This window comes from Centropristis striata, chromosome 22 (genome assembly GCF_030273125.1).
Source record: "Centropristis striata isolate RG_2023a ecotype Rhode Island chromosome 22, C.striata_1.0, whole genome shotgun sequence".
Lineage (NCBI taxonomy): Eukaryota > Metazoa > Chordata > Actinopteri > Perciformes > Serranidae > Centropristis > Centropristis striata.
The window spans coordinates 5,638,568-5,654,668 of record NC_081538.1 but is presented as its reverse complement, the minus strand read 5'-3'; the positions used below and the strand labels follow the sequence as shown (position 1 = coordinate 5,654,668).

General features: G+C 38.1%; 1 protein-coding gene across 2 annotated transcripts in view; it reads left to right on the top strand.

Moving 5' to 3' along the window:
- The window catches only part of LOC131960545 (protein PHTF2-like), a 54,952-nt gene that overhangs the window by 15,422 nt on the left and 23,429 nt on the right, over window positions 1-16,101 (top strand). For both annotated transcript variants that reach the window (XM_059325788.1, XM_059325787.1), the window contains exon 3: window positions 5,070-5,150. In XM_059325788.1, coding sequence (XP_059181771.1) covers window positions 5,106-5,150 — 45 coding nt within the window. In that variant the 5' untranslated portion in view covers window positions 5,070-5,105. The remainder of the gene's footprint in view (window positions 1-5,069; window positions 5,151-16,101) is intronic.

Below are 16,101 nucleotides of genomic sequence, written 5' to 3'. Positions count from 1 at the left end.
CCAAACACAACATGTTTTACTCTTGACTCTTGAGTATGAGCAAATAATAAAAATAACCATTTAGGGGTTTTGGGGGCATATTTTAATGACATTTTGTAAAGGAGAATAAAGGTTCTTGTATGTTTTATTTAAGGCATCTTATTTTGACAGTCTTCTTGTAAATTCTGTGGTGGATTCTCTTAACACACTGTGCTCTTATTTTGAAAGCTGCATGTGTTTAGCGACAGGGAGTAAGTAGCTTTTTGTGATTAAAACAACTTTAACCACTACATCAAGAAGTAAGAACGTTGCCAATATCATGATATGCATTTTTTTTAACCATAAAAAAAATATACCGATATTATCGTGAACGATACGATATGGCACACCCCTAGTATAACTATAGTTCTTGGCCTTTATTTCATTTTTCCCTCCTGAAATCATCTTTCTATGAACATGCACAGACAAAGTCGCTCTGAAAGCTTTAGTCAATTTAACGGATTAGTGAGTCAGCTGAAAATTGATGCCAAAATTTGTCTGATTCCAGCTCTCCAAATGTGAATATTTGGTGCTTTTCTCTGTTTTATGTTTAGAGCTGGGAATCAAAGTTTGATACATTTAGGCACCAGACTGACTTTCCCCCGTAGTATCAAAAAGTGCCTTGTCCTTGAAAACCAAATTTCAAAACCTAAAGCATACCTAAAGCAATCTCATCAGCGTCAGATCTAATAATGCTGCTGATTGCCTGTTGAACGTTGTGTGTTATGGAAGCATGCAGGAAAAACACTGTTAGTGTTTAAAGATGTAGAAAAGCTAAAACTTTTTTTTTTTTAAGAGTTCTTCAGATTTTTTTTCTTAACCACAGGACTGCCGTTTTAAATACTTTTATGGAAACGTACACATTATTATTACTTTTTTTTCTTTTAATGCAGAGCACCAAACAGAAGTGCACCTGCTTCCTCCTATAAAGTACTTTGAACATTTTGGACTGAAAATAATTGAAAGCTGCAGCACTAAGACAAAGGACTATTATACTGTTGGTCTTATTATATTTTCTGCCCCAAAAAATAAAGAGTTTTCGGCTTTGGGAGTGCAAGCTGCTTTCCTCCTCTGGTATGAAAGCGAGCCAAAACAAGTCACCTGTCCCAAGAAATTAATATTTTAAAAACCTCTCATTGCAGAGCCGGTTTGAGAGTTTGAGTCTCTGTTAGAGCAGCAAAAAGAGTGCGTGAGTTCAAATGAGATTTAAGCAGAGCCGTGTTCTTTCCCCCTCACCTTAAGGAAGTGGTCGCCCAGAGCTAACCACTTTACAGCATTAACACGGTTTTTGCAGCAAACGTGATGTATAAGGACGCAACTGTGACACAGATGATCATGTGTTGAAAGTGGGGCTCGGCACAAGTCACATTTTGTAGAATATAATTCAAATCACGCTGTAAAAGTTTGTTTTTGAGGAAATCATTGCAAACAATATGTTGATTCTTAAGTGTGAATGAGAAGCAAACTCTCCTGTCTCTTGTGTTTATGTGAACGAAGAAAAAAGGGCCGAATACTTTTCATACTTTCCCAGCCTTCATATAGTATTGGCTGTTTACATAGTCCCTTCTTCTTCCTCTCTCTTAGTTTGTCCATTATCCCTTTCTTTCACCGCCTCTATCACCTCTATCTCAGTTTCTCCACTTAGGTTTAAATCTGGAGGCCATTATTGACACTGTAAACCCATTTACTGGTGTAACCACTGCACATAAAAAGGACAAACCAGCATGCCTGGTCTTTGTATCTCCTCCATGTCTTTCAAGTTCAAGTATGCATTGTTTGCATGTATGAGTGACAGCAGAAAGTGCATGATGTGATATGATATGATATGCAACCGTGAGTTCAAGGAAGTTGAGACATTGTCTAAAACGTGACATATATTCAACTGACAACTGTACAAAGACGGTATATTTTAGTTTCTGACAACTTCTGCTTTTTGTACATATGCACTAAGTTTTGTTTTAAACAGCATTGCAACTTTCCTTTGAATTGGGGTTGCATAATATATGTCAGTAGTGTTATTCAGCAGATGGAAAGATGGAGGGATGATTGTAATTGTAGACAACAGCAAGCAAGAGACTTTCTTCCTGTTGCTAAAAATGTCTCTGGCCTTCTGGGGCAAAAGTGCACGTACACACACACACACACACACACACACACACGGAAATGCATGTACACTCGCATCGCTGCAGCCTGCATGCAGCATTTACTGGTAAAAGAAGAGGGTTCTTTGCAGTTTTGTGCATTAGTCAGCTGGTGCTTTGCCAACTGTGTTTGTGTGTGTGTGTGTGTGTGTGTGTGTGCACGCTCAGTTAATGCTACCAGCAGACTTGTGTTCACACATGGCTCAGTAGAACATTTCCCTCTCCTTCCTGCTTTTGAGCTTCACATTCTTGACACACTTGACACAGCTCTGACGCGCTCCACCGCAATTTTGAAGAGGAGGACTTTGACATACTCACACTAATACTGCACTGTTTGTTTGAGGTGGCGATTTTATCGCACCTACAAACACTATGTGTTGCGGTTTGGTTGTTGGCAGATAAGATGTGGAGCCATCAAACAGTCCCGTAGTACGGCCTTACACTCCTTTATTTCAAGGTAAATGGCGTCACACGCTGCAGACGGCAACCAAATTGACTAATTACAAAAGCGGCGTCGTGTCTGAGCACAACTGTTAAGAAGGAAAGGATGACACAGAACTCTCTGGAAATGCAAACGTCAGGGATAAACTAGCCTGCAGATTGAGACTGGCAGCACAGACAAGCCTTCACATGCAAAGCAGGATGTCTTCACTCTTAAAGGTTCACACTATGAGCAGAAAGTATAAAGATAAAGAAATAAAACTGTTAACTTTAAAAAAATCTAAGGAGGAAAAGGCAAACAATGTTTTCTTCAGGGAGCATTAATTCATTTTTTGCAATATTTCATCGCATTGAGTAATATTTTGTGATGAAGCCAAAGGGAGAAAACAGAAAGCTGCTGCTGCCTTGACTCAGCCTGGCCTCCAGTCGCTGCCCTCCATCGCTCTCCATCTATCTGCCCCTCCATCACTCCCACTCACACAGCAGGACAACACTTTGCACTTATGTAACAGAGAAATAGAAAAGAGACACAAAGAGACTGAAAAACAGAGGAGGAAGAAAGAGAGGCTGAGAGAGAATAGAAGGGAAGGAGAGTGGCTAACCACCAAGCCTCCATGTTCTCCACTTTGCATCTTCTTATCAACCACATCTTCTTCTCCCCTTCTTCTTTTTTTACCTCCACTGACTGAACAAGGTTCTACTTTTCAACTTTTTTATAAACTTTAGAAGTATCTGTTGTCAAATGTAACATTAGCTAAATGAGTCCACTTTATGGATACAGCTAAAACTCTGTTCTGGTTCCCTTTTTTAACCACAACAAACGAGCTCCTCTCCATCAGGAGAAGATCCTCTTTCAAAGACAACTTACAGTAATCACACACTGACTGTAACACTGACACACTGCAGGCCTAATGCACACTTTGGACACAGTCATGGATGCGTGCACACTGCTGTCACGTGAAACTCCCAACAGTGACCCAGATATTGATAATCAACTTATAGTAGGGGTGTAACTGTGGACCAAAGCCACGGTTGGGTTCATACCCTGGTTAAGGAGACAGGCTTTGGTTTGAAGTACAGTACAACAGGAAAGAAATACGAATGCATAGGTATATATTTATATTTATTTTTAACTGACAGTAGTGTCAAAGACAAAATCCTCTTGCGGTGGACCATGGCAGCTACTATCTTCTAAAGCCTGACAGATAAATCGGTTGGCCGATATTATCTGCTGATATTGGTCTATCAATATTCGACATCAGTATCGTGTGTATGCTGTCCAGTATGTGCCATTATGAACAGTAATGAAGTTTATTTAACTATTTTTATTTTATTCCCAATTAATACATTTTCTCAGTTATCATTTATCGAATTGGTTGACAATGTAATACATTGTATAATAATGTTAAGAACGTCGCTCTCTGGGTACATTTGCACAGTGGTGTAAAATCTGTGCACAATCCACATGAAATAGTCAAAATCCCGTATTGGTTGGGCTCTACTATTTTCATTGTAAAATAAGGAACATTTCTGTTTTACTTTGAACAAACACTTTCCCAAAAGCAATAGGCTATAAAACGAAAAAGCATTATGCTGTGAAATTGAAAACACTTAATATTTGTGCTTTGGGAAAGGTTATTTTTTATGTTTTTATACTTGTCAAGATGTCAAGGGTGCATTAGTATGTTGGATGTTAATGCAATGTATTAATTGCAATCATTTTGAGAAATTGGCAACCTATAACCTGTGACTGGCAAGCCTGTCAATGGACATCACTGTTTCCAACCTTTTTGGCTACTGTTGCCTAGCTTGGTGCTGCACACACACACTCACATATACACCTTTAACGTTTACAAACACTGTCATTAACAAAAAAGTTAAGTATTTGCATGGGTGTTTGTGTGTTTGTCAATCATGTGTTTCAATGCAAATTCCAAAGAAAACTACTTCATTAATTTGAACTGTGTGTGCTTGTACTTGTGTGTTTCTAAGTCTTTCTAAGTCTTTAACCCACACACCCAAACCACTGCAAGGGATCCAACAGGCGTTCCCAAATTTCGCTGGAAAACTTTTGCTTGTGTGTGTGTGTTTATGTGTGTGTGTCATGATATGATTCAGTGGCAACAACTAGCTCTAACCACCAGTATTGGAGGAATAATCAGTCACAGGTCAGATAATAGACTGTGTTTGTTTATGTTATAGGAGGGAAGTCAAGGGAGACGACATCTAAAAGCGACTGGTCTTATTACTTGTGTATGTATTTGTGTGTGTGTTTCAAATTGAAGGCAAATCAAACGCCTTTCCGCAAATCCGCTTAAACGTGAGTGTGCGTGTCTTCCCCTCCCTCTCATCAGTTGTCAGGACACACCTTCCTACCAGGTATATAGAGCTCAGTCCTCCTGTCTCCCTCCGCATAACTCACACTGCTCTCTCTCTCTCTCTCTCTCTCTCTCTGTGCTGTGTTTTCAGTCTAAGATGCCCTAGGCGGGGAGAAGGGAAATGTAAATGGCTTCCAAAGTAAAAGATGCTGTGGTGTGGTACCAGAAAAAGGTAAGATGCTGTACATTACTTTTATTTGCACACTGGTTTACGTTTTGCATGTCACAAAATAAGAAAATAATTTAAAATGTATGTGCAAGTTGTTGATTTTTTTTCTTCTTTTGTTTCAGTGTATGTTTTCTTTATTATTTAAACTCCTTGCATCTAGGCTTTGGGGAATGGCTAATACTTCATTAGCCAGTCAGTGTTGTTGAGCCTAGTTGTCTATGCATGCCTTTACACATATAGATTACAGAAAGGGCATCGTTGTATAAGAAAGACCAGAAGTCTTTGTCTGAACCGAAAAAATACTTTAATTTGCCTAGATTTATAGCAAACAAAGCTTGCATAAAAGAGTACAGAGAGCAAAGAAGAAGAAAGAATGAAATTACATGATCTCAAAAAAAGTAAAAACAAAACAACTAAAGTCCAATTTCAAAAGTCCACCCACTGGGTTTTACTGAAGCATTGAAATGAGGTTGCTCTCGTCACGACATAAATGTGCAACTTAAGTCATGCAGATCTGCCTACAGTTCTATCAAAGTGATTTTATAGTGCAAAATGAGTCTCATTTTGCCACTTGTTAATTATTTAAACCGCGAAGGAACACAATGTGATGCTTAGAGAGTGTATGCCCACTATTTCAGGACGATTAACTTAATGTAATATTTAAAAGTACAATACAAAAAACATTGTGCTCAACCAAGAAATAAAGAGAGCCTGGTACATTAACCAGTTCAAAGTCTAAATTTGCACAACAAATGTGTGTTTTGTTAAATTCAGTTTCTGCAGTGTGTTATTACACACTAGAGCTTAATGATACAACCTTGTATCCCAAAAAGTTGGGACATAGTTTAAACATAAATAAAACAACATTTGCCGTAATTTGCTATTCTTTTTCCCACCCGGCATATATTCAATTGAAAAACTGAACAAAGACACTATAGATTTTTGCTAAAAAAAAAAAAAATTCTTACATTTTTTTTTTTTTTAAGAATTGCTTTAAATTGCAATGCTGTTTCTAGATTACCTCAAAGATAACTTTGGTAATTTGCTACTGCAGTTTCTTTCATCAGTTTCCTTTCATCAGACATACAGTACAGGCCAAAAGTTTGGACACACCTTCTCATTCAATGCGTTTCCTTTATTTTCATGACTATTTACATTGTAGATTCATCAAAACTATTAATGAACACATGTGGAATTATGTACTTAACAAAAAAGTGTGAAATAACTGAAAACATGTCTTATATTCTAGTAAGCAAAGGGTGGTTACTTTGAGGAATCTAAAATACAAGACATGTTTTAGTTATTTCACACTTTTTTGTTAAGTACATAATTCCATATGTGTTCATTCATAGTTTTGATGCCTTCAGTGAGAATCTACAATGTAAATAGTCATGAAAATAAAGAAAACGCATTGAATGAGAAGGTGTGTGTCCAAACTTTTGGCCTGTACTGTACATACATATAGCAATGTATCTGCAGTCAACTAATATTGATTTATCGGTCACTTTAAGAAGCCATAGCTGCAAAATGTGTTCATTCTCTTCCCTTAAGACAGGAACTGAAAATAGAGGGTTCCAAAATTATATTTGAGTGTGCAGACACTTCTTGCCACACAGTATTTTGGTAATGAGCTGTTCAGTGCTGTCAGCAGCAGCAGCAGAGTCGAGTGGTTGGGCACAGTGTGAAACCAGGCCGGTGTTGTGTGTCTTCTTGTTCCATGGTCTCAGATATCAGATCCTCTGCTGGACTCCAGCGCTGCTCCCCCTGCAGCTCTCACCTTACACACCCGTCTGTCTGTCCTCACAAACCTGTCTGTCATTACCACCCTGTCTGTCTCTTCTGAGGCCTTTTTTCTGCTCGTCTGTCTGCCTGTTATTATTCCCATATGACCTCTCTGTCTCCACATCTGTCTGTCTGTCTGCTTCCATGTTGCTTTTGTCTTTCATCTGTCTGTCATATCACCTGTCCCTCCGTCTGTCTGTCTGTCTGTCTGTCTGTCTGTCTGTCTGTCTGTCTGTCTGTCTCTGATCTTCTGCTGCACCTGGCAGACGTCAACATGAGCTTTCACTGAAATCACATCACGCTGAAGATGACTCATATGAGAAGTTAGAGACTTTAATTAAAGGTCTAAACTCTTAAACACTGCTGTCTGCATGAGACAAACAACTATTGTCAAGTAGAAATAGCAGGTTTTCCCAGCTTTGTTTTTTTTAATTATGGTTCTTAAATTTAGCCCTTTATTTAATTGCAAGTAGCATTAAAGAGCCCTCAAGTCTTCAATTAGACTTTTTGAAATCGACAGATCCATAAGATTGGTCTAAGAAACTGCATTAGAAACAGAAAATCAATGTTTTCCTTAAATAATTAAACATTAAGATTGATTATGTGTGTGTGTAGCTGAGCTTGTCTGGACAGCCACCAGTGACGACAACTGCTGACTCATGAATGAGTAAAGTCCCTCTTAAGCAGCAGATCACACCTGTCCTCGGGGCTTCTTTATCTCTGACGTCTCTATTCGAGGGAGGCTAGGCATTTTTTTTTCTTCTTCTTCTTGTTACCTGAATGTAAGCTACATAAAACACGTGCACACACAAATACTGTGCATCTGCTGGACGTCATAACCAGGGATTTCTTGTCTTTGCTGTTTGAGTCACCAGGACGGAGTGAATTTATTCATCTCCAGTGATTCAGATATCTCTGTTGGTGCTGTTTAATAACAGGCTGACAATAACGCGTCCGATAGAGAAGCAACGACCGACGGGAAAAGACGGATTGATTACAGCTCTTAAGTTCCGTCAAGTTCACGCTAAAAATACAAGCGATAGTCTGCGGTTTGGCATTAAGCAAACACCTGGAACGCTGCCAAATAAACAAACTCTGCCCTCAGGAGAGTATTTAGGCGTGTTTGTTTTTAAATAATACTCTGGCACCTGACAAACCTCAAGTTGTGGCAGAAGAGGACCGTGTTTTACGGCCTATGCTTGTGTGAGTGATGGTGCAATTCTGATCAGGAAATTCCTCCAGTTTAATTGTAGATACTGTCACAGCTATGGATTGGTTTCCTTCTATTGATTGTTTTTAATAAGGCTGTACCAAATAGCTCAAAGCTTCACTCATAACAATACATTCAAATTCTAAATGAAACTTTGAATGCTGCACTTTTTTGTTTGTTTTGCACAGTTGCAGATATATATTAGATTAGATTATTCAACTATTGTTATTATTATGAAACTATTTGCAGAATTTGTGTGATGTAAACATTTCTAATAACTCTAGTACTTTAAAGTCTCAAAATCAAAATGTATTTAAAAAAAGATAGTCATTTCCAAAATTGAAAACATGTTTTCATCTAACAAAATATACCGCTACAGTGCACATTTTTTGGTATTATGCCTTTCAAAAACAACTTTTTTTTTCCTCTCTTGCCTGCTGCACACACAGGAAGGCATGCACCTGTGCTACTGGGCAGTCTAGCAGCAATCTAACATATTCATACAGTGAACATAGGTGAATTTAGTTTTGTTTGTGGTGCTTACAGTATATGACGTCAGTAAGATACAGTTTCCCTGTAATGGATTGTCTCAGATAATCAACAGATCATGCAATAGACAATAGATCTACCCTCTTCTGAAGAAATGGTCACTATAAAACAGGTTCTGGGACACCGTTACTGGAAAAACATGTCTATGCTCATTTGCTTTTCAATGCTGTGACAGTCAGGAACAACATTTCATTCGCCTCAATTGTGTTGGTGTGGAGACAGAAATCAAAGTGACATCTAATCTCAAAACCCGGGCAGATGAAGCCAATACTATCTGCATTTGGGTGAACTTTAAATTAAGCATTGTGTGTGTTGAAATACAAGTGTTGTGTTCACATATTATATCTTTGCTATTTTAAATGTGGGCAACCATAAAAAATGGTAGAAACCATCAAACAAAACAAAAAGTCAAGAATCTTAATGAGTCCTCAAGTCTGAATGACAAGAAGAAGTTGCAGATAACTAGTTTGAGAGAAAAGTCCAGATCTCAAACAGGTCTGTGATGCTGAACTTTACATCCTCTTCGCTCTAGCCTACAGGCAGTCCCCCGTATGACTCAGAGTATATTTCTGACTGCACTGTCTGCAGACAGGCTGTATATAGACTCTGTGTTATGTTTGTGCGGAAGCTGCTTTTATTCTCACTGCAGTGCCATGCCAAACCTATAGCACAGGTTTAAAATGTCTGACACATAGTGTTACTAAAGTCTAGTAGTGGGAGGCCAGCTTCCTGTAGCAGGTCTGTGATATATTTGAACTTAAGAAATTGCACTGTAATAACTCAGTTTATAGCCTATTTGCGTTGTGGCTTTAAGGCCATTTTAAGGCATAAGCAGCATAATTCATATCCCTAGTATGTGAGCAAGATCTGTGGTGGGATGTTAAGGACTTTACAGTCTACAGAGACAGTACGTCTCAGAGTGAAGAGGCTCTGTGAAATGAGTTTATATATGGATGACTATATTTAGAGGAGAGGAGAGAAGCTTTATACTTTATTTATCTAGTATGTATTGATTTTTAAATGTTCACAGTTACTTGGTCAAGGGTTCAATTGTAGGACAAATAATTTTACTTTCCATTAACATTTGAGAAATCACACCCTGCAAGCACAAAATCAACCGTAAAAGCATTTCAAAGCTGTCTTTCAGCCGATCTTTCAGTCAATCTGGGTAGTTTAGCTTCTAGGCCCTTTCTCATCATTGAATTAATCTATCATAAAAAATAATTGGTTGTTGAAGCCTTAGGTTAGTTAATACATTTATGATTATGTTCTGATTTTCTGAGAAACAAGCTGATCTAATATTGGTTAATTGATTGATTTGTTGACAGAGAGGAAATTAATCTGCAAATATTCTGATGAACGTTTTATTGGGAATTCTTAATGCAAAAATGCATGCAATTTTTGGCATGATAATTGATAATGATAATAATCTTTTGTTGTTGCCCTAAACTGATAAACATCTTGTTTTATTTTTTTAATTGCTGCACCCATGACTACAGTTTGGAGTTTTTTTTTTTGCAAAAAAACCCCATTCCCTTTAGTTTTTGTGTGAATGTCAAGAGGCAAAGTGAAAAATCTTATCAAATCTATCAAGTGAGTGGAGAGATTTTTCAATCTGTCACAGACACACACAAATGTACACAAACACACCTGTCTGAGCTGAAAATAGATCTTTACACAAACTCTACACACCAACACTTCTCAGTGTGCGTTGCCATGGTCACACATGAAAACACAGCAGAGGGTTAATCTGAACGACACGACCAGCTGTCTGACCCAAATTCCCTTTTAATTGTTCTTTCACTTTAATTGTTTTGTCATTAAATCCTTATTTAACTTATTTATTTGATTGAGTTTCATCCAAAAAAAATGACAGCTGAAAATTTCTCAAGATAAGCATAAAGTTTTTAGAAAAACAAAAACATAATCATATGTGTTTTGGGGACTTGTGCTGAAATTAGTTATTGATTTAATCAATACTTACAGCAACTTTGATAACCAGTCTGTTTAAAATGTTTTTTGTATGACTGACTTCAATATCTTGAATGATTTATTCAACAAAAAGAAGAAAAAAATTGATTGGTCATGTAAATAATCATTAGTTCCAGCTTGATTTGGGTTAACCAATTATTTTTAAACTTTTTGAAAGTGTAACACTTGATTTATTTATGAATTCATTAAGTTGAGTAAAATTTTCCATTCGTTGCATATACCACTCTAAACTGAAAGCATCCTTGTACACACACTAGCAGTGCCTGTGTGTGTTTCCACTGGCGGTTAATCAGTGTGTCTAAGCTAACCACACCTAGACTGGCATATGTGTAAATAGGTATTTCCTACAAATAGGTGAGGTATTTCCCATCACAACCCGGTCCACAGTGGAGAGTACCCAAGTTTCTAACTAGAAGGAAGTGTGAGAAGATGAGACATTAAAATAGATTTTGTTGATTTATTCAACTTGGCCACGTCTTAAGATTTAGTTTTCAGGGGCCTATTAAAATTATGCAAATCTGTCAGTCAGCTATTTTTAGCTCTACTAGAGGTGCTATAGGTTAGTCGGTCCGGTCGGTCGAGTTGGCCCAGTCAACAAAAATTTAACCACCTGTTGGCTGCCTCTGTTTTCGCCCAACGAGGCTGTTATTTGTCAAGGAGGTCACATGTTTGTGAGGTTGTCTGTGAATACAAAATAGCATGAATGCATGCAATGTACTTGTTCGCAGCTATTGCAATACGCATTTGTTGCAGTTATTCGATAATTTTGTTAGCTTATGAGGTGCTGGAACATTTGGAAACAGCCATTACTAGTTCTTGGAGCTAAAAAAAATAAATTCAATTTACAATTAAATAAAGTTAAGAAAGACAAATCTTCATTATGCAGAGCTTGACCCAGCAAATGCTTGATTAATTTACGTTTGATTAACAAATTGAGTGACTAATTGTTTGAGCACTAATAGACTCTTTCCAGACCTGAATTGGATATTTTAAGACTTAAGCTGTATACACAACACCGACATATCGGCGCCTTATGAAGTTTGTATGGTAAACACAGATGAACATTAGCATTCATTTGGAGTTATGTTTCTGTCCACCTGGTGAGCGAAAGTCCAATATTCACTCTGCATTCAGCTCTGTTTTTGTCAACAGCAGCTCCTGAGGGAAACATCAGGCTGTGTAGCAGCTAAATGCTGCCCACTGTGTTCACAAGCTAGTAGCCAAGTCTGTCTGTCTGTCAGCCAAATCGTGCTAAGAAGGTAGTTTATTGCAAACAGAAGCCAAAACAATGAACTAAAGGATGATAAAAACATCTGTAGAGCTGAGGGATGGCTGATAATTCTCTGTGGAGTTGTCACTTCACACATTGGATCTATTGTTATTAGAAAAATATTGATTTGAGCAGCAGCTTTAAAGTCAACAATCAAGACTGAGCACCGGAGTGTGTGTTTTAAAAAAGGCAACATACTCATAAAGTATGTGATAACTGGGTTGAGTGTGAACCCCAGCTGGTCTTTAATAACATATAGCAGATGAATGAAAATAACACTGATAAATGCAGATGACTCACAGATGATGTGTGTGTTCATGTATAATGTAAATGAATGTCGGCTGCAAAGTTAAAACAGTTTTCAGTTGACTTTTCTATTTAATTTAATCTTTTGTTAAGTTTTTATATTATATATATATTAGGTTTTAGTTTTACAGTAGATTTTAGTTTATTTGAAGGATGTAGCTACATTCACATGCAAAATACATGGTTGGAGAACTGTGTAGGAATGTCCCTAATGTTTAAATCTTTAAACTGCAAATCCACTTGAGCACTTCCACGACCAAACTCAGAAGGAAACTTGTCACCTGCAACTTCATCCCAACCCCAGTTTGTAAATGTTAGACCTCTTTAGCTTAATTAGCTTGGTTAGCTTGTTAAATGGCATTTGATTAACTACAGTAATTGAATCATTTTAATGATTAGATTTTAGGTGAAAACCTACTTGGCAATTAAAATGATTCTGATTATAGCTAAATAAAACTCTACATTTCGGTGTAGTTTTTCAGTTTTTCACTGTTTATTTTTTGTTTTACCTTCAGGGTCACTTTCCGATAATGGGCTGGTCTGCTGTAGACACACACTTAACCACAAACCTCACCCTAATACCTCTTCAAACCTGTGTGTGAGTGTGTGAGACACCCCTATACTGCAGAGGCAGTTGTTATATAACTCTGTTGCTTCAGCGACATAATCTCTCTCTGTCTCTCTCTTTCTCTGACTCTCTCTCTCTCATCCCTCTATCCGTCGTCATGGTGACCCCGGCACTGCCGCAGCAGCACACTTGGCCTTGTCATCTTCCCTTCTGGTGCACCCTCGGCACTTGATTTGCTTGTCAAATTGCCGACGTCTGTGATTTTTGCCATTTAACCCCTGACGCAGCCCTTTTATTTCATTTAGAGTTTTTTATCATTTAAAGATGAACTAATAATGGCAAAATGAAGAGGCAAATGGACAGAGAACTGCAATTTAAATGTTTTGTTCCCTAAGAACTGGTTTATTTTGAGAGTCAGGGATCACTTATACAGATAGTGATATAAGGTGTGTATATCAGAGTGTGTGTGTGTGGATAAGAGGATTTGCAGTGCCTTTAATTCCTCTCTGTCACATCTCCGTTACCGCATCACTCCATGATGTAATCAGTGATGTGTGTGTGTGTGTGTGTGTGTCTGTGTGTCTGTGTGTGTCTGTGTGTGTGTGTGTGTGTCTGTGTGTGTGTCTGTGTCTGTCTGTCTGGAAATTACTCCTTTCTTTCCATACCTGCCCTCCTCCTTATCTGCACCCGCTCCTTTATCTTTCTGCTGCATAGTCTGGTCATGTTTGCCCTCTGGTTGTCCTCCGCATACACGTGAACATCCCCTCCAATCTGTGTGTGCATTTTTTAATAGGTTGAGTGATGTGGAAAATTAGCTGTCAGCCCAAATGTCACGCAGTTAATCAGTCAGTCAGCCGTCAGATTTAAGGTTATCCAGTGCTCAGAATAGCCCATTTGTTCTCAAGTGGTGGAGCCCCAGGACCCTCATTTGTCAATAAGTCACAGCCCAGTGTCACAATGTCAGATTTTAAATTGCAATTTATTCTGCTAAATGATCAGAGGAGTCGTCTGCAGTGCCTTATTGCTAAGGTAAAAGACAGAAAGAAGAACATATGGGGCAAAAATTCCAACACTAAAAAAAATCACTAAAGCAGCAGAAACTGATGTTAATCCCTGTTGCAGAAAAAGGACTTTTGATAAGAAGAAGATCTTAGTTGGACTTAGTGGTGCACATTTTTTTTTCTGTATTGAACTTAATTTTATAACCCAAGAGTGTCAATTCTACAAGAAAGAGCTAAAATAAAAACCCCTGATGTAAAATAAGGCTGCAACTAAACATTATTTTTATCAATTAATCTAAAGATTATTTTATAAAATGTGAAAAATGTTAATTTTTTTAATTTCTTTGTTTTTTTTTGTTTGTCCAAAACCAAAAGATATTCAGTTTAATATCATATAATAAAGAGGAAACCAGAAAATCTTTGCTTTTTATGATTATCATAAGTCATAGAAATAGTTGCTATTTTTCTGTCGATCAGCAAATCAATTAGTAGTTCATAGAATGGAATTGGCGATGTTTACATTGTAGGTTTCTGTCCACTTTAACATGTTAAAGTTGGCTTACAAGTTGAGTTTGAAGGCGGTGAGATTGTTGTGTGAATTGCTATCAAGCATGAACATTCACTTTTAAAAGTTATTTAAACAGTCCCTATTTTCTCACACAAACTGAATTAGGACAAAAAAAGTGCATGAACTCGTGCAACATGGCTGCTTACAGACAGAACAAGCTGAACACGTGGTGTTTTGAAGTTAACAGCAATCGGATGACATTTGTTTCGTACGTCTGTATGATAGTGTGACCTGCAGCCCGGCGGTGTGAAATGAAAGCAAAGTAAAATAAGTGTGATAAACTTGAAAATAAAAGCTGCGCAGGACGAACCATCCCGAGATCAGGGTCAGACACAGGCACGAGCTCACCGTGACGCACTGCCTGACCCACTTCTCATGCTGGTATCTGCTGGTGAACACGGGGATATCACAAGTCATCAGGCCTTTAAAAGTAAAAGCACAATACTCATCATTGTTTAGTTTTTTTTACCTATCCAGAAGAGAGAGAAAGAAAGGGACTTATAAACTTGCCCTCCCTCTAACCCACATTATAAACACTTTCTCTCTCGTCGACCTTTTTTCTGTCTCTCCGTGTTCTTCTTTGCTCGTCTTTGACCTCCCTCTTCCTCTCCTCTATCCATGTTTAATGAAGTCTCATTAAAGATGCAGGCTTTCCACTGGTGAGCTCGCGGGGTGACCCAGACTCCATGCCTTGAAGACACGCACACACTTGCATGAATGCACTGATCTGCTGAGGTCAGATCTTCCGCTGATCCTTTTAAGTCCATAAAACCACATGCCGTAGTACAAAAAGAAACAAAATTGTATGACTTTAGCCCCCTAGCGTGCTTTTTATCTCCTCTATTCTCAACAGTGGAAGCGGAGTATTATCTGCTAGACGTGGCTGTGTATTCAAACTTTGGCAGGGTGACATTAGTGCAGTTTGACCTTGGGGTGTTTGTTTTGTTGTCTTCTGTACGTTCCCAGGTCAGTTGTACAAATATATCTCGTCCCCACGATAACAGCATGTTCTGTCCAGCTCTTAGTGTGTATTGCCTGCTCCACCAGCCTCATGCACACACCTCCTCCTCCACATACACACAATCAGCAGGTCTGCTGATCTCTGTGACAGTGACAGGTGGAGCTGCATGGTTTCCTCAGAGCAACAACTCCAACACTTCACTGATTGCATGTGTGAGGTTGACAAACACTGGTTTTAGCACTAGATCATACCATCGGTAGAGGTGTTATTGTGAAGTGCACTCACGTTGACCCTGACCCCCTTTGAACCAGTTTCACAAGTTCTTAACGCGTCTTAAAAGACAAGAAAGAAAAAGTAAAGATGGAGAGGTGAAGAGTAAACAAGAGCGATGAAAAAAGGCTGACTGTAGAACCGCTTGCTGTTTCTTGTTTGTGGGTCAAATGTGATCTACTCAGCAGTTTGGTTGAGTGCTAAAGGATGTTTACATTTTCAACTCCAGCTATATTTAAATCCACATATTTAAACATGGCTTTTTTTTTATATCTAGAGGATATCCAAAAGTGTTCAAAGATGTTAAATATGGTCATTAACCGGCACACAATTAAATAAAAATAGATTTTTTCCATGAAAGCAGTTTTTTAAGACACTTAGAAAATTAGCATTTGGCTTCCATACAAGTCCTGGAAGAATATATCATTTATTGAAAGCTGTGGCACGAGGATTTTTAGAAAAGCTACTTGAAAGTGT